Source organism: Gadus macrocephalus, chromosome 21 (genome assembly GCF_031168955.1).
Source record: "Gadus macrocephalus chromosome 21, ASM3116895v1".
Classification (NCBI taxonomy): domain Eukaryota; kingdom Metazoa; phylum Chordata; class Actinopteri; order Gadiformes; family Gadidae; genus Gadus; species Gadus macrocephalus.
In genome coordinates, this window is record NC_082402.1 from 18,461,523 (window position 1) to 18,479,463 (window position 17,941).

Below are 17,941 nucleotides of genomic sequence, written 5' to 3' on the forward strand. Positions count from 1 at the left end.
TGTTTTCAGGTGAGCATTTCCACCAAGCTGTCGATCTCTCTGCTGCGCCACACTGAGCTGCTGGCTGCTGACAAGGCCTTCTATGAGGCGGGCCTGGCCTGCAGGGTGAGACCCAGGGAGCCATTAACCCGCTGGCTCCATGGCCAGATTGTTAATAAAGTCCCCTATATCCAGAGTGACAGCTGAGACTCAGAACAAGATCTGAATAAGCAACTTGAGAGTGGCTGTTGGAATGGCAGCACAAGGTTATTGATAGGTTAGGTTACTGTAATGAAACTTTAGTCTACTAGATCGGGGGTCGGCAACCCTAGGCACGCGTGCCACCACTGGCATGGGACAGCAGAATCATTGGCACACTAAAAAAAATATTATCAATTATATTTTATTATTATTATTTAAATCACACCGCACAATAGGGCAGCAATGGAAGTAATCCAATTCCAGTTCTTCTTGAAATGTTTTTGGTCGCTGTATCATAATTCAGCTTAATATTTAATATTTTGTTGCTTAAGGCACACTCATTAACGAGAAAATGTCAAACTGGCACTGCATGTTGAAAAGGTTGCTGACCCCTGTACTAGATACTCTTTATTGAGGCAAGCTATATGATATTTTCCGCTGTCTTGTTTGGGACAAGACCCTACCTGCTGCATCCATACGGCAGATATCATGCTTTAATATGGAAGTACACAAATGATCATAAAATATTCTGCCTTCAGTTTAGAGATTAAAGGGAAGGTTCACCCGTTTACAGCAATAAACTTCAACTCAGGAGATTAAGAGATGTGACGCAAGCAGAACAAAGCTGTTATGGTGCTATTAGAGATGCGTTCCTAACTACTGTACAGACAGAAAAAGACAACATGTTCACCTGGAGCTCCATGACAGGGAAATAAAAGACCATCTTCAACTGGAATATAACATGCTCTTTTCAGAACTGGTTTCTTTGTTCCTTTCTGATAGGCCGTAGGCTGGGAGAACATGGCCTTCATCTTCCTCAACCACTTTCTGGATCTGGCTGATGTGAGCAAATCCCAGCGTGACTTAAACCACAGCCACAAATGTTTCTGATTGGTTGTCATTGGTGTTGGCCCAGTGATGTGCTGAATAATTCATGAATTGCATGACCTGCACACTTTGCTGTTGCCTTTGATTTGATTGTTTTCCAACTGTGTGTGTGTGTGTGTGTGTGTGTGTGTGTGTGTGTGTGTGTGTGTGTGTGTGTGTGTGTGTGTGTGTGTGTGTGTGTGTGTGTGTGTGTGTGTGTGTGTGTGTGTGTCCAGGGGATTGATGAGGGTACTCTGGACACTCTGGACCACTCAGACTTCCAGGAGACGGACATTCCCTTCGAGGTTCCAGTGCCTTCCAAGCTGCATGTCAGCGTGAGGACCTTAATTCATCCTCAGCTCTATCCAGCTGGCAGACTTTAATATATAGTTATCTTTATGTATGTAATATATATGTTTTGATCCAATATAGACTGAATAACGATGTTTAAGATGTTGTGATCCAATAGAGTCTGAATAATGATGTTTAAAGGTCCCATGACATGCTATTTTATGTATTCTTTAATATAGGTATTAGTGGGCAACTAACACAGTATTCAAAGACGTTCCCTAAATTCAGCCGTGGTGCAGAGTTACAGCCACTCCGAGCCAGTCGCACATTGAGCTTCCCCCAAATGCGCTGTTTCGGTGGGCGTGTCAAGGAGGAGGGTGGGGGTGTGGCCCTGAGCAGCTTGCAGCCACCATGCGCTCTGTTTACAGTGGATGTATCGCAATGGCGAGCCGCACACAGCTTTTAGCCGTGTTCTGTAAATATTCTAGAACACACGGGAGTCCTGGAGCTCTATATCTAAATATTATCATATAGCCTACACAGATATCTATATCATATAATATATATTATCACGGCCAAAAGCTGTGTGAGCCGATATTATGAATCTCAAACGACCGCGTTGGGTTCTCCGACGTTCCTGGTTCTTCAACGTCCACATCAATGTGAATACACACACTGTAACGCAAGTGTTTCTTGTCGGTTCTTTGACGTGTCTTGTATTTCCACAACGAGACTGTCGTGGGGGTTATCTGAGCCATGGTTGAGAAGGAATTGGGGGAAAGGAACTTTGATTTGACTCGCTGAAGTACATGAACTGCGACATGCCGGCGGTTGCCGCGAGGCACCATCGCCCGGCAGCGGGCAGCCGGCAGCAGGCAGCGCGCGGTTCAGTCGACTTCAGGTTGATGTGAAAGTGGAAGAACCAGAGACGTCGCAGAACCCGACAAAGTCGTTTGTGATTCATAATATCGTCTGGATGCACACACAATATGTTATATGATATAGATATCTATGTATATGATATTATTTAGATATAGAGCTCCAGGACTGTAACGCAAGTGTTGTACACTTCCTTGTTATTTGGATAACCGTTCTGCTGTTGGTGTGACGTCGGACTCTCGTATCTGGTATTTCTACAACGAGACTCGTATTGGGGGTTATCTCAGCCAAGGTTGAGAATGAATTGGGGTAAGGAACTTTGGCTTTGACTCCCTCAAGAACATGAACCACGACAAGGAGGAGAAAGGGATCTTTGTCGGGCAGCGCTTATGCACCTCCGCCTCCGGCGGTGGTCCCTCAGCGGGGCTCAAGCGGGAGACATTCGCCGCCAACAATCCCTTTCTCCTCCATGTCGTGGTTCATGTTCTTGAGGGAGTCAAAGCCAAAGTTCCTTCCCCCCAATTCATTCTCAACCTTGGCTAAGATAACCCCCAATACGAGTCTCGTTGTAGAAATACCAGACGTGTTATGCGCCATCACACCAACAGCAGAACTGTTATCCAAATAACAAGGAAGTGTACAACACTTGCGTTACAGTCCTGGAGCTCTATATCTAAATAATATCATATAATACATAGATATCTATATCATATAACATATTGTGTGCGCCTCCAGACGATATTATGAATCACAAACGACTTTGTCGGGTTCTGCGACGTCTCTGGTTCTTCCACATCAACCTGAAGTCGACTGAACCGCGCGCTGCCTGCGGCCGGCTGCCCGCTGCCGGGCGATGGTGCCTCGCGGCAACCGGCGGCATGTCGCAGTTCATGTACTTCAGCGAGTCAAACCAAAGTTCCTTTCCCCCAATTCCTTCTCAACCATGGCTTAGATAACCCCCACGACAGTCTCGTTGTGGAAATACAAGACACGTCAAAGAACCGACAAGAAACACTTCCGTTACAGTGTGTGTATTCACACACACACATGTGGCGCTCGCACGGTCGAGTCTCATTGGCGGGCCAACGTCTCTGGGCGGGCCAGGCAGAGTAAGGGGAGGAGCTGAGATTCCTCATGATGTCATGAGCACAGATTTCCAAATCAGCGCGCTTGAGCCTCCGTTTTTTCAAAGGCGAGCAGAACAGCTAGTGCTCGTTTCACACCAAACGCAAGTTTTAGCCACTGGGGGACCATAGGCAGGCTAGGGGAACTCATATTTATGTTAGAAAACCTCATAAATTGAGATTTTCATGTCATGGGACCTTTAAAGATGTTGTGAATATCAGGATAGACTCAGAACTTGACACTAAAGATAGAAATGCCTTTGCCTGTGTGTCTGACTGTTGTGTGTCTGACTGTTATGTGTCTGTTTGTAGGAGGCCCAGCGGGAGGAGATCAGGGACTGGGTCCTGGCCGTCTCCATGGACCAGCGTGTGGAGCAAGTTCTACCCAGGGACGAGAGGGACACCTACGAAGCTTCACTGCTGGCCACCAGCACTGGCATCCGGTCCCTGCCCTGCGTCATCACTGGTACCACATACACACTGACACTATGATATGACATCACTGGTACCACGTACACACAGACACTATGATATGACATCACTGGTACCACATACACACTGACACTATGATATGACATCACTGGTACCACATACACACAGACACTATGATATGACATCACTGGTACCACATACACACAGACACTATGATATGACATCACTGGTACCACGTAAACACAGACACTATGATATGACATCACTGGTACCACATACACACAGACACTATGATATGACATCACTGGTACCACATACACAATGATATGACATCACTGTGTTAGATTTCAGCTTATTTCTAAACTGTTCAGACAGACTCTGCGTTGTGTATTTTCAGTCGTAGTAGTAATTCTTGAAGTCGAAATCAAAGCAGCTTGACAGGTTGGATTAGAGGGTTGAATAGATGGTTTATTCCAGTGTGTAATACAGCGAGATACAGACTTAGGTTGAATAATCTATAGTGGACCCGGTGGTCGATGACTTGTTCCTTGGCTGTCAAACCCTCTTCTCGTCGAACCAAAGGGTTGGGGCGAGTATTATACAAAAAGGGGATACATGAATAACACGTGAACAGACACACTCTCAGCATTGATAAGGTATCTGGCCCTGGCTATGTCCCGGAGGACCAGGTCGGTTCAACCTTGTTGAGACATAACAATGGCAGAATGTTGGAGATAACACCTTGTATCAGTATGAGAGGCCCTGGCCTGTTCCTAGACTAGAAATGTGAACAAAAGAGAGACACTAAAATACACCAATATTCTACAACTGGTACCACATACACACATACACTATGATATGACATCACTGGTACCACATACACACATACACTATGACATCACTGTTAACATACACACATACACTGTGATATGACATCACTGGTAACATACACACATACACTGTGATATGACATCACTGGTACCACATACACACTGACACTATATGACATCACTGGTACCACATACACACATACACTCTGATATGACATCACTGGTAACATATACACACATACACTATGATATGACATCACTGGTAACATGCACACATACACTGTGATATGACATCACTGGTAACATACACACATACACTGTGATATGACATCACTGGTACCACATACACACATACACTATGATATGACATCACTGGTAACATACACACAGACACTATGATATGACATCACTGGTAACATACACACAGACACTATGATATGACATCACTGGTAACATGCACATATACCCTATGATATGACATCACTGGTAGCATACACACATACCCTATGATATAACCGTAAAACGTGGAATATGGCTCTACCTTTTACTTTAACCACAATTCTCCATCCTTTTCTTTCTTCCCATCTTTCAGCCTCAGGTAGTCACTATGCAGTCACTCAGCCTCACGCAGTCCTTGTAGTAATGGTTCACCCCCCATGTGTCCTGGTGGTGACGTCCTTAGTGTCAACCAGCGTATTGTGCATTGATGTGCCCTTCATTCCCATGCCATGACCTTCAATGTTATTTTAGGTCATAGGTTGAAGACTTTGGTTATTTTGTACTTCTTTTTTCTTTGCTTAAATCAGGTATAGAAACTTCGAGCAGCAGTGCATTAAACATGTTTGATGTATGATAACTGGTAGTACAGAACGATGTCTAACCTGCTGCAGGTTACCCCGTGCTGAGGAACAAGATGGACTTCAAAGCTCCAGGGAAGGCCTCCAACAAGGATGACTGGAACAAGTTCCTGATGGCCACCAAAGTGAGACACACATTTTCCTCCCCCACACTTCATTGACATTTGTAAAAACATACTTTAGTTAAACTAAATTAAAGTATGTTCAGACTTCCTTTATTTACATTCAACATACACAACTTTGATTTGCAACAAATTATCAAAACGAGGCAGTGAGTAAGTAACCATGCATAGGTCGTTGAGATACAGGTCACGTTTGTTGACACCTTCCTGGAGTTTCTCTGTCCCTCTGCATAGTACGTCATCCGGATCGTTGGTCTGATTGGTTGAAGGACTATCCAATTGCGTACAAAGTCATTTGAACTAGGCCCGTTGATCACGCCTCTTGCGCTGAAGAAAATTACGGCAGCCTCCCCGGACCAAGCTCAATCATAGATTGAGCTTGGTCCGTAGATTCAATCGTAGATTGAGCTTGGTCTGGGTACAGCCAGACTAGTCCTTATCAGGACCAGATGACAAAGCGAAACGGACGGCGAGAGGGCACACTAACACCACACAGTGAAATAAGCATGCTATATACAACATCACACTTATTGTATGTTGTACGTCATTGCACTTAGTACTTAGCATTGTGAAGCATCTTATGTAACATCTTTGTTGTATATAGGGAATGGGTAAACCTAGTGATTGTTAGTGCTTGGCACTTGGTTCAATGAAAATCCTTACTTTACCGACAGCGATTTATTGTTGTTTTTCTTTATTCTGACAAATGTAGTGTGGGCAGCAGCAGGGGGGGCTGCTGCCTAGCATGGGGGTCAATGCCGTTGGTGCATGAACGTGTGTGAATGGCAGAATGAGAAGCAAGCCGTTGTGCATATATGAATGGCTGAATGAATAGCAAGTTGTTGTGTTTGAATGGATGAATTTGATCGACGAATTGTAGAGAACTTTGAGTGGCCATAGGTCTGAAAAGTGCTGTAAAAAATGAGTCTATTAACCATTTATTCACCGGTCCAATTTTAGATTTTCCGACTTTGGGTAACTTGAACATCCCTGATAATAGCAACGTGCACAACGGAGATGGAAAGACAACATTTGTTTATTGTTGTGTGTGTGTGTGTGTGTGTGTGTGTGTGTGTGTGTGTGTGTGTGTGTGTGTGTGTGTGTGTGTGTGTGTGTGTGTGTGTGTGTGTGTGTGTGTGTGTGTGTGTGTGTGTGTGTGTGCGCGCGCCCTGCAGACAACGCACAGCCCAGAGTGCCAGGATGTGCTGACCTTCATCAGCCAGTGGTGTGGAGGCCTCCCTGCTTCCAGCTTCTCCTTCCACTGAGTACTAACACACTTCCACAAGTACACAGTTATACAGGCTGTACATAGCGTTAAAAGGCTTTACATAATGCAAATATCAAACCTGTTTCTGTCCAGCTCTGTAAGCCCACTTCATTCTACTCTCTTGACTGCTTGGTTTTGCTTGTACAGTTTAGCCATAAAGTGTCACACATGCTCGACTTTCTGAAATCCAAAGGAAAAGCTTTTCTTTATGCCGGTGTGCAAAATATACTTTTTACTACTTTTATTTTTTTACTGTTTTGGTCTACCTCTCTGAGCATAATTACATTTTATTTTAAATTAATTCATCTGACAAATAAAATGTGTAGGATTATGCTTCCCTATTTTGTAATGCTTCTTCCAGGCAGGAAACGGGCCCGTACTAACCCCTGAGCTACATGCCTCTGTTGACCAGGTCCTTGCTACAATGCTAACCCAGCCACCAGCATTGCTGTCTTGCTGTCCTGCTATTTGTCAGCTGAGTAACAAGGCACCAGGGCTTCTCAGGGTCTCTTGGAAATGATGTGTCTGCCTCTTTGTGTTCCTCCACATTACATTCACGTTATATTGAGCATTGTTAATCTTTCTCTCTACATCATCATGAACATATTGATATTTTGGCTGCATCTCATCAAAACTCTGAAATATCGACAAAGGAGACAGGTGACTGCTAACTAATGTTCTCTTGTTAAATTGAAATAAAATGTGTTCAAAATGTATCCAGTGTTTTCCATTATAGGCATAAGTGTTTATCTAATGTGGCGACCCGGCCCCAGGAATGTCTCTATCATTCAGGAATTACCACACGCCAAGGTCCATTCAAAGCCCAATGTGGGGCATTTATTCATTGCACAACGGAAAACGCGCGGGTCTGTGCCCAACACGGGGAAAACCAAATGAATACTATGGCTCCCTGAGCCACGGAAGAGTCAGTGTTCTTGTCTCTCCGGGCTGGTTGGTCACGGCCCTGAAACGGGAGGTCGCTCCCGTCTGGCGCTCCGTTGCGTGGCTGCCAACCTCGTCCGGCGTGCGTGCTCCCCAGGACCTGCTGGGATAGGGTCCGCTGGATCCAGTCGTCGACCCGTCCAAATCGGGTCCTGGAGGTTTCCTGGTTCTCACGTGCTTCCAGCTTCCCCTCCGAAGAAACGTGGCACAGCTTTTAAATGTTACCTGGTCTTCCTTTCCCTCCGTCGCAGATGTTCTCCATTGTGCTGAATGATTGGTATCACGCAATGGACGCTCTGGCGAACTGTTGTCAAAATGAGTCCATGGCCAATTTACCCATGCACTTATGAGGATTTGTGTGCTATATGTATTGTGACATTATGCACTAGGCCTATTAAAGCGTTCCACACTCTCAACCGATCACCTCTTGACGCCTAACACTAGATGTTCCCTTGTTTTGGGGAAAGATTGTGGTGTTTTATGTTAACGATAAGAAAATACATAAAATATATATTTTTCTGTGTTTAAGTTAGTTTATTCTATATATATATATATATAGAGCTCCTTAAAAAACAGACCAGGTTGGTACCAGTGCTGTACCGAATATTTACAGTATGCAAAGCCACTACACAAACCAACAGTCTAATTTAGGAGCATGTTAAGGAAAGGAGTGCATAGGCGCATGATAATGAAAACAATGCATCAAGTGCTCCATTTCATTCAATCAATTTGAACTTGATTTAAAAACACCAAAGGATTCAGTTGGATGCGATAGCAGCCAGCACATTCTTTCAAAGGGTTGCTGCAGCAATGGAAGAAAGACTTCAGGCAGGCCCTTGGAATGGTTAGAAGTTCTTGTTCTGAGGACCTGAGGGGCCTTCTGGTTTAATAAGGAAATGATTGCTAGTAGGTATTGTTCTGAGAACATGAGATGCCTGCATGTCCTTAGAATTTATCAGGGGTCCTACGAATGATGTAGGAACCCTATTGTAATCGTTGGTATTATTAGGGTTCCTATACCGTAGGTAATTTCTCCTTCTTTCCCACCTGTGATGACTGAACACCTGCGACAGGTGCTGATGGTGCACCCTTTAAATAGGTGACGGAGTGCATGACGGGGAGAAGGCGGACGAGCAGATACAGTTATTGAACGTTCTGTTTGTGAAACACTGATATAGATACTTGCTTTGCATCCTTATTTGTTATATTTTATTTACAATAAATGACGGCCTTGGACAGTCAAGCTCTCACTATTTTCTCGGACACAAACTGCGCGTCAAACAATGGCATCAGCTGCTTTCTCCGTGTGGCAAAAGGATAAAAACCTTGGAACTTGGCGTTATAGGAAAAACCCGACCACGGTTTTTCGCCACTACAGAATATCTCCAATATTTAAACGGCTCTCACATTGCGTCAAAAACGCGTAGGCTACTAAGAGGAGATTCCTTAGTATACCCATGCTAGAAAGAAAAAAATGCATTTGATTGAAGTTGCCTTTTTGAACCGCGGCCTCTCTACAATGCAGGCTGGGACTTAAAGCGGTGTACACATCATTTCGCCAACGTCCATTTGACAGTGAATTTTGACACTGTATGCTTTAGAAACAGGGTTGCTGATTGTTTTGATATATTAACTTCAGGTGTAGAACGTTCCTACTGGTTGGTATGAGTCAAGGATCACACCGAGATAAAACGACTGCATTTAATCCAAGCCTTCAATCAACTGCGATACAAACCGGAAGCAAAGGGGAACTAACATTCTGATTGGATGAGGCCAGAGCTATAGAGAGAGAGAGTTGCGACACGCTATGATCTCGCCGACAGGGTGGTCACGTGGTTGTCACGTGGTTCATGTAAGCCTCAATAGTTCCAAACACGCCGCGATTTCAATGTTATTCTATGGGACGACAGCAGAGATTTCAATATTAAATGGTAAATATGTATGAAAAAATCACATACAAGTATTTGTCTGACTGTTATTGCATATTTGTAAATGTCAGTTTTACATTTAGAGCGGTAGGGGGGCAACTGAAAGCTATCTATAAGTACTATTACTTAGATGCGTTTTTAAGTTTTGGAGGGAAAGCTTCACATTCGTGTTAGCATACTGGCCTAACCTTAACTTTTACCTTACATCTGTGTTGAAATCAAAGTATTCAAGATGTTCTACCATGATCATTTAAAGATATAAGCCACACAAAATATCAAATATATTAAAGAATAACAACTCATTACGCTTGGATGAATGAAATTGTAATTTTTTTTATTAAACAATTAGTGTGACAAGAACAAGTGATTGCGATTGTGTGAACAGATTCAACAATGGACACAGCAGGGAACACTATATACTTAGGGCAAACCATTAACATATAACGTTGCAAATATACTATACTTTATGCCGTTACAATACTTAGAATAGCCCTGAGCAAATTCAAAATGGGTTTAGGAGGGAGGATCCTCGTTTGGTCATGAACTCTGACCTCTAACCTATTCTCAAAAGTTGGGGCATAAGTGGTTGAGGAACAGTTGTTACCCGCTCTGTGATCTTCAATGGTGTCATGGTTCATTGGTTACAACTAACATTTTATAGATAAATGGTCATACCATGGTTGGCTGTGCAGCATTTGGATGCCCCAATCTGTCCGAGAAGGGTTATCACATGTACGGCTTCCCCAAGGACCAAGAGCGCAGGGAGAAATGGATGGCAACGGTCAGCCGTCAAAACTTATTGACAGTCAGCAACAGTCAAAAACGATGTAACGTAATGTTCAGATCACTTGCTAGCATTTCAAAGGGCATAATAATTCTAAGTGTAGAGAATTATGACTTTCCAATGATATTTGAAGTGCAATGGAAACTGATCTTACAAGCCTACCTACAGGTACACTTTGAAAATGACAGATTCAAAGCCACAAAAGTAGATAGGATGTTGAAGTTGAGGCCCGATGCAGGCCCAACAGTTTTCATCCATCACCCTAAACCGAAGAGGAGGAAACCCCCTTCTGTGAGGGTGCCTCCGGAACCAAGTGCAACGGACCACACATATTGCACCAAATTAAACTTCGGTATGATCCATGCAGCTAACAATATTCCCCATTTCATGTAATTCAAGGATAGACTACACTCCTAATGAGATTACATAATTCATATTTGTACATTCAGTTTAAAAAACAACCAGAAGGCAGGGATTCTCTGAGGATTTGCACACAATGTAGATAATCGACACATTTCTACCCAATTAACAATTGCCGGTAGATCCATTCATAAATTGTATTGGTTTCTGATTGTGGCAGATGATTTAATTCACATTACAGAAATGTTTTGCTTTAATTCATTTTATTACATTGGAGATGACAGTAGTTGCAAATGCAAAGGCAAAATACATATAACAGCAACATTACCTTGTAATTATTGTTTTCAAGAGCATTGAAAAGGACATCACAGGAGACGGAGAGAGCAATCAAGAGGTTACATTGCCAGGGGCAGGTGATCCAGGGGCAGGTGATCCAGGGGCAGGTGATCCAGGGATTTGTGTGCCGAGGGCCAGTCAGTCAGGGGTCAACAGTGAAGGAATAACTTTTGCCAGGGCCAGCTGCTCCAGGGACCAGACTGCCAGGGACTGATGGGGCGACTGTGGAGGACCTAATAAGGCAACTAGAAAAGGAAAAATTAATGAGAAGGAGAGCAGAGAGGGCTATTGCAAAACAAAAAAGAATCAATTTGGCACTAAGAAAGATAATCAATTTGGCACTAAGAAAGAGAAACAATTCAGTCAACAAGAAGTTAAAACGAAAAAGCCATACAGGTTAAATTGACCGCCCATCATAATCAGCATTGTTGAATCGGCGGCATCTGTAGGGCTTCATGTGCTGAACATCACCCTTTCCAGGATATAATTAAACAAACACTGTTATTTCTACTAGCTATCGCATCATAAAACCCGTCCTTAAATCAACCTAAATTATCCTAGTAATCCAACATAAATAACTAACTAAATAAAAGTTAGATTCACTAGTACTGAACTTTGTAATTGTTGGTGTAGATACCATCACATTGTGCAGTCGAGCTAACAAACTAGCAGGCAATCGGTCGTCTACCAAGATATAAATATATATAATTACGCTGTGCATATACAAATAAATATCAGTATATGCATCATAAAAGGTCCTGATACAATATAGACAGTTGACAATTCAAAGGAGGTAGCTATTTAATCAATTTACCCCTGGAGATACCTTCAGAGATGGTGAAGTCGAGCTAACAAACTAGCAGGCAATCGGTCGTCTACCAAGATAAAAATATATATAATTACGCTGTCCATATACAAATAAATATCAATAGATGCATCATAAAAGGTCCTGATACAATATAGACAGTTGACAATTCAAAAGAGGTAGCTATTTAATCAATGTACCCCCGGAGATACCTTCACAGGTGGTGAAGTCGAGCTAACAAACTAGCAGGCAATCGGTCGTCTACCAAGATAAAAATATATATAATTACGCTGTGCATATACAAATAAATATCAATATATGCATCATAAAGGTCCTGATACAATATAGACAGTTGACAATTCAAAAGAGGTAGCTATTTAATCAATTTAACCCCGGAGATACCTTCACAGATGGTGAAATCGAGCTAACAAACTAGCCAGCAATCGGTCGTCTACCAAGATAAATATATATATAATTACGCTGTGCATTTACAAATAAAGATCAGTATATGCATCATAAAGGGCCTCTGATACAATATAGACAGTTGACAATTCAAAAGAGGTAGCTATTTAATCAATTTACCTCAGAAGTTACTCGGCGGCCAGCAATGGAAATGAACGGTCTCTTCCGCCGTAAAATGGTTGTTTGGAACTATTCGAGGCTCCATACCCCGGAAGTAGGCGCTACAACGGAGTCCAATGGAAGTGTCGCAACTCTCTCTCTCTATAGCTCTGGATGAGGCCACACAGCGGCGGCTCCGGTGGCTCATAATGAACAAACTATAATCATTTAAGCAGATGATCTACATCCTCTCCTTTTCGTCTTTAGCACCGTCAACAAAATAGCACTGGTAAACATTGCAACTTAAATCAAACAAATAAGGTTAATTGAACACTTCTTATTTCACTTTTAACGTTTAGGCCTCTTCATAGCCTACTAAACACTTTGAGAGTTTAAGTAGTCCCAATATTAAACACGCTGGATAGATGGGATTGTTCTTCTTCTTTTCTTCTTCTTTTTTTTTTCACATGTATTTGGGATTTGGTTTGCAGGTGCGACCTGAGCGTGTGGTGTATTGTGTGTCTTGATTCTCAATGTGTGAGGGCGTTGTGGACTGGGGCTGGGGAGAGGATGGGTGTTGTGGTTGCACCGTGTGTGATGCTGGCATTTGTGGTGGGGGAGAACTGTCCACTGTAGGGGGGCTGTTGTCCTGTTGGTCTGGGTCATCAACGAGCTGCGGCGATGGTGGCTCTGCGACAGGAAGCATATTGCGGCGATTTCTCCTATAATTCTTCCCATCAGCTTGAACTATATAGGACTGTAGTGGGTGGCTCGACTTGTCATAGCAGCGCTTCAGGGTGAGCCTTTTGTTGAGAAGTTGGGCGGCAACTTGCTTGACATTCCTCGTGGCAGGCTCCAGCAGTATAGTGCTCACTGGAATGGCTGCTCGAGTTTGGTGTGACATAAGACGCTCAGCAGCAGAGCCTAATGTTGGGTGACGGGGAATGTTTCTGAGGTTCAGGATATTGAGAAACACATCAGATCCTTCTCTGTGCGATTTCTCCATGAGTTGCCTGGCACTGCGGACTGCTCTTTCTGCGAGTCTGTTTGACTGGGGAAACTCCGGGCTGCTTGTGGTATGAGTAAAGTCCCATTGTTTAGCAAAATCCTTGAAGTGCTGGCTGGTGTACTGTCTAGCATTGTCTGTGATGAGTATGTGAGGTGTACCGTGTACCGAAAAGTGTCTTTTCAATTTGGATATGACGGCTGATGAGGTCAAATCTCGGAGCAGGTCGAGTTTGAACCAGCCGGGGTATGAATCCACGAGAACTTGATAATGTTTGCCATGCCAATCAAGAATGTCTGCAGCCACTGTGGACCATGGCAGATCTGGAACAGGGTGGAGTTGGAGGGGCTCTTTTCGCTGATGCGACTTTGTGCTATTGCACACTGCACATGAGAGCACCTCTGCTGTAATGTTCTTAGACATAGCAGGCCAGAAGATTACACCTCTAGCTCTACGTTTGGTTGCCTGGGTGGCCTTTGTGCACAATGTTGATGTACTCCCTGTGCAGTGATTGGGGGATGACCGCTTTATGGCCTTTCATGACGATGCCATCTTCCACTATCAGCTCATCTCTGTATGGAAAGAAATGGCTGATGGCAGGCTGGAGTTGGCTTTCTCTGGTGGGCCATCCGCGTTGAATGATTGTGATAAGAGTCTGTAGCACCTCGTCTTCCGCTGTATGTTTACGGAGTTCCTCCAGGCGGTCTGAGGATATGTAGCTCACAGTCATGACTTCGTAGTCACCGTTTTCAACAGAGCTCTGCGGTGCATGTGAGCTGGGAGCTCTGGAGAGGGTGTCTGCCAGGTACATGTGCTTGCCCTTTTTGTAGATCAGGTCGATGTCGTAACTTTGCAGGCGAAGCAGCATTCTCTGGAGACAGGCAGGAGCGGCATGAATGGGCTTTTTTATGATGGTCACCAAGGGCTGGTGGTCGGTTTCTACGATTGTGGGCTTTCCGTAGACATAGTCTTTGAATTTTGTGCAGGCAAACACAACAGCTAGAAGCTCCTTTTCTATTTGAGCGTATCGTGTCTCAGTGTCTGTGAGAGCACGCGACGCAAAGGCTACAGGTCTGCCGTTCTGTAAGCATGCTGCTCCTAGTCCATAACCTGACGCGTCGCAGGTCAGTGTAACTGGGTCTTTGACATTGTAATACGCCAGTACTGGTGGGCTGGCCAGGCATAACTTGAGGCGCTCGAAGGCTTCCTGATGCTGTTGGAACCAGCACCATGCTGTCTCTTTGCGGGTGAGTTGCCTAAGGGGCGCTGCAATGTCGCTGAGATTTGGAATGTACTTTCTAAGGTAGTTGACCATGCCCAGGAAGCGTTGTAGTGAGGTCACATCCGTGGGGACTGGCATGTCATTGATCGCTGCAGTTTTAGACGGGTCCACTTTTAGGCCATTGCTTGTGAAGATGTGGCCTACGTATGCTACTTGGTCCAGGCGAAATTTACATTTGTCTGGGTTTAGCTTGAGATTGATCTCCCGTGCCCTTTCGAGCAGTTTTCTCAAGTTGGCATCGTGTTCAGCCACTCCGCGGCCTCCTATGATGATGTCATCGACGATGACTGAGCAGGGGTAACCCGCAAACAGTTGTTCCATGGAGCGCTGAAATACTTCACTGGCGGAATTAATGCCAAAGGGCATCCGAAGGAATCTGTAGCGCCCAAATGGGGTGCTGAATGTGGTCAGCAGTGATGATCTCTTGTCGAGACGTATCTGCCAGAAAGAGTTCTTTGCATCCAGAACAGAAAAAACTGTTGCCCCGGACATCGGCGCTGCCACCTCTTCCACGCTGCGCATTGGGTGGTGGGGTCTTTTCAATGCGGTGTTGAGGTCTTTGGGATTGATACAAAGTCTGATTTCTCCCTTGTCTTTATGTGCATTGTGACAAATCCTTCATCCGTTTCAATGGCTTTTAGATTCACACAATCAACATGACTGTCAACTTCAACGCCATCCACATAGAACATTCCATCGTCACATGTGTGTTCCTCCATTTCTAGCTCGTTAACCGCATGTCTGCCATTCTGTCTGGGATGTTGCCTATTTTTGCTGCACGGTTTAGACTTACAGCAACTTTTGTAGTGGTTGAACTTTTGGCAACTGTGACACTGTTGTCCGAATGCTGGACACCTTTCCCGCTTGGCTGCGTGGCTCCCTCCACAATTATTGCACCTCATGACGGTCCGTGCGGGGGGCTGGGGCTTTGGCCAATGCATTTTATTTGAAACTAACCTAATTGCATTAACACTGGTTGCATTGCTCTGTGATGCTAACGTCTTGCTGCTTTCCTCTGTCATCTCGTGTATTCGACAGATAGAAATGGCTTTGGCTAGTTTTAGCTCGCTGGTAACGCCGCACACGATGCGGTCACAGATAAGCTTGTCCGTTAGGTCTCCAAAATGGCAGCATTTAGCCTTAATCCTTAAATCACTTGTGAATGATTCAATGCTCTCACCTTGTTTCTGACTTCTGGTATGAAATTTGTGCCTTTCCATAGTCCTGTTGTTTTGAGGATTGCAGATTTCCCGAATCTTTCCCTTCAAACATTCGGGGTCCTCTCGAGACTCAGCTGGGTTGATGATCCCTCCATCATCTCCTGGCGCGCACACTTCAGCAGAGTAGACAAAAGACCGCTCTCGTTCGATGGCGTCTGGGCCAGCAATGTTGAGAAGGATATAAGCTTGAGTCTTTGCTGACTTTTCTGAGTGTGTGGCAGCAATAAAAATGTCGTACTCCCGCTCAAAAATACACCAATCCTCAGCGATATTTTCATCAAAAACGAGAGGTCCGGTCTGCGAAATCCATCCGCCATCACGTCGGGGAAAGGAAAACAGCGTTCTTAAATGGTGATAGCTACGCTAGCACGGTTAAATCCAACAGGTTGTTCAACGACGACCGGCAAAAAAAAAGGAAAAAGAAAACACTGGCGAGGAGTCCGTACTCGCTTCTGACACCATGTAGAACGTTCCTACTGGTTGGTATGAGTGAAGGATCACACCGAGAAAAAACGACTGCATTTAATCCAAGCCTTCAATCAACTGCGATACAAACCGGAAGCAAAGGGGAACTAACATTCTGATTGGATGAGGCCACACAGTACGGTGGTTCCGGTGGCTCATAATGAACAAACTATAATCATTTAAGCAAATGAACAAAAAAAAAGTTTTTAAGGCATACCAATTCCATATTACATACCGACCAACCTTGCAAAGGTTGGTACATTTGCGTGTTCTCAGCATTAAAATGAAACAGGATATTCTGGTTGTGGATCATCTGCCCAGTGATAGCATGTACAATGAGAAGCAGATGGGTCAGAGGATGGAGCCTTGTTGGACGCCTGACGGTATGCTGGCGTAAGTGGACGATGAGCTACTTTTGGACACAACTCCTATTTCTGATGTAAGAGTGGAATCGATCCAGGGCTGAAACAGATTTGCCACACCCAGTCTCAAACGGCCAATCAAGAGGTAGTGATCGACCGTGTCAAATCCAGCAGCATTCGAATTGAGCAGTTTCCATCATCTGCAGCCTGGAGAAGATCAAGGTTACTTTTAATAAGGTGTTAGCTGAAAAAGGGTAGCTGCTTCATCTGTTCTTTTTAGAATTGTATGTCTTGATGTTTTGATCTAGCCATAGATCTATTGTCTTGTTTTTGGCTATGTGAATGGAAGTCCGCGTCGATGCCTCGCAAGTCCAGTGTCGCGAGCGGACGTTGCCATGACATCTAGAAATCATACCGTATTTAATGGGTTATCATTAATATTGATGTGTAGGGGTTGATGATAACTCGTGAATAATATTGGTTATACCACAGTCTGGGGGAAAACTCGTATTCTGATTGGCTGCAGTGCGTGCATTAACTCCTGATATAGCCCTACAGACAACTGCTAAGTAGGTCCAGTCAGTGTTTAGATTCTCTGCCCGAGCCCGACCCGACCCACGGGCCGGGTCGGGCCGATATTTCCCACCACTATCCTCGGGCCGGGCCTTTGATCGAGCGTTTTTATTTTTATTTTATCATTGGTTTATTGGCCTAATCTGAGGAGAAATCTATGCCATAAACAGACATATTATAGGTCTTTATTACACGGGTCTTCTCAATGCCGTGGAACGCTCCGTTCACTTGCATGGGTAGTAGTCCGGTGACTTGTCAACCCCAGCGTCTTCCGTTGCTTAGCGACGTCACCGTCTTTGCGGACAAATTATTTCTCTGCTAATCAACACTACGAATGCTGGTAACGAATAAATTGTAAAAAAGACACACCATGTGAAGTTATTTTTTCGTTTTGGCAAGTAGCCGTGTAATAAGCGGGCTGATGAATAGAACGTCGCCGGTCATTATCGAAAATAAGACCCTTCAGGG

At 44.2% G+C, this 17,941-nt stretch overlaps 2 protein-coding genes across 3 annotated transcripts in view; one reads left to right on the forward strand and one right to left on the reverse strand.

The window, feature by feature from the left end:
- ift172 (intraflagellar transport 172) overlaps nt 1-17,941 on the forward strand; it is a 516,193-nt gene that overhangs the window by 51,618 nt on the left and 446,634 nt on the right. The window contains exons 43-48 of one of the 2 annotated variants that reach the window (XM_060041906.1): nt 10-105; nt 964-1,023; nt 1,284-1,382; nt 3,654-3,807; nt 5,494-5,585; nt 6,758-6,847. In XM_060041906.1, coding sequence (XP_059897889.1) covers nt 10-105; nt 964-1,023; nt 1,284-1,382; nt 3,654-3,807; nt 5,494-5,585; nt 6,758-6,847 — 591 coding nt within the window. Of the gene's footprint in view, nt 1-9; nt 106-963; nt 1,024-1,283; nt 1,383-3,653; nt 3,808-5,493; nt 5,586-6,757; nt 7,566-17,941 lie in introns of those variants that run through there. The other variant, XM_060041905.1, reaches the window with a different exon arrangement.
- LOC132449989 (uncharacterized) lies at nt 10,033-14,032 on the reverse strand. Its single transcript, XM_060041942.1, has 3 exons — nt 12,587-14,032; nt 11,594-11,671; nt 10,033-11,444 (listed from the first exon to the last, which is right to left on the reverse strand). Exon 1 carries the CDS (start codon nt 13,992-13,994, stop codon nt 13,029-13,031), a length of 966 nt encoding a protein of 321 aa, XP_059897925.1. The 5' UTR covers nt 13,995-14,032; the 3' UTR covers nt 10,033-11,444; nt 11,594-11,671; nt 12,587-13,028.

Coding starts and splice junctions, on each gene's coding strand:
- LOC132449989 (XM_060041942.1), bottom strand. CDS start 13,994: ATGTCTAAGAACATTACAGCAGAGGTGCTCTCATGTGCAGTGTGCAAT.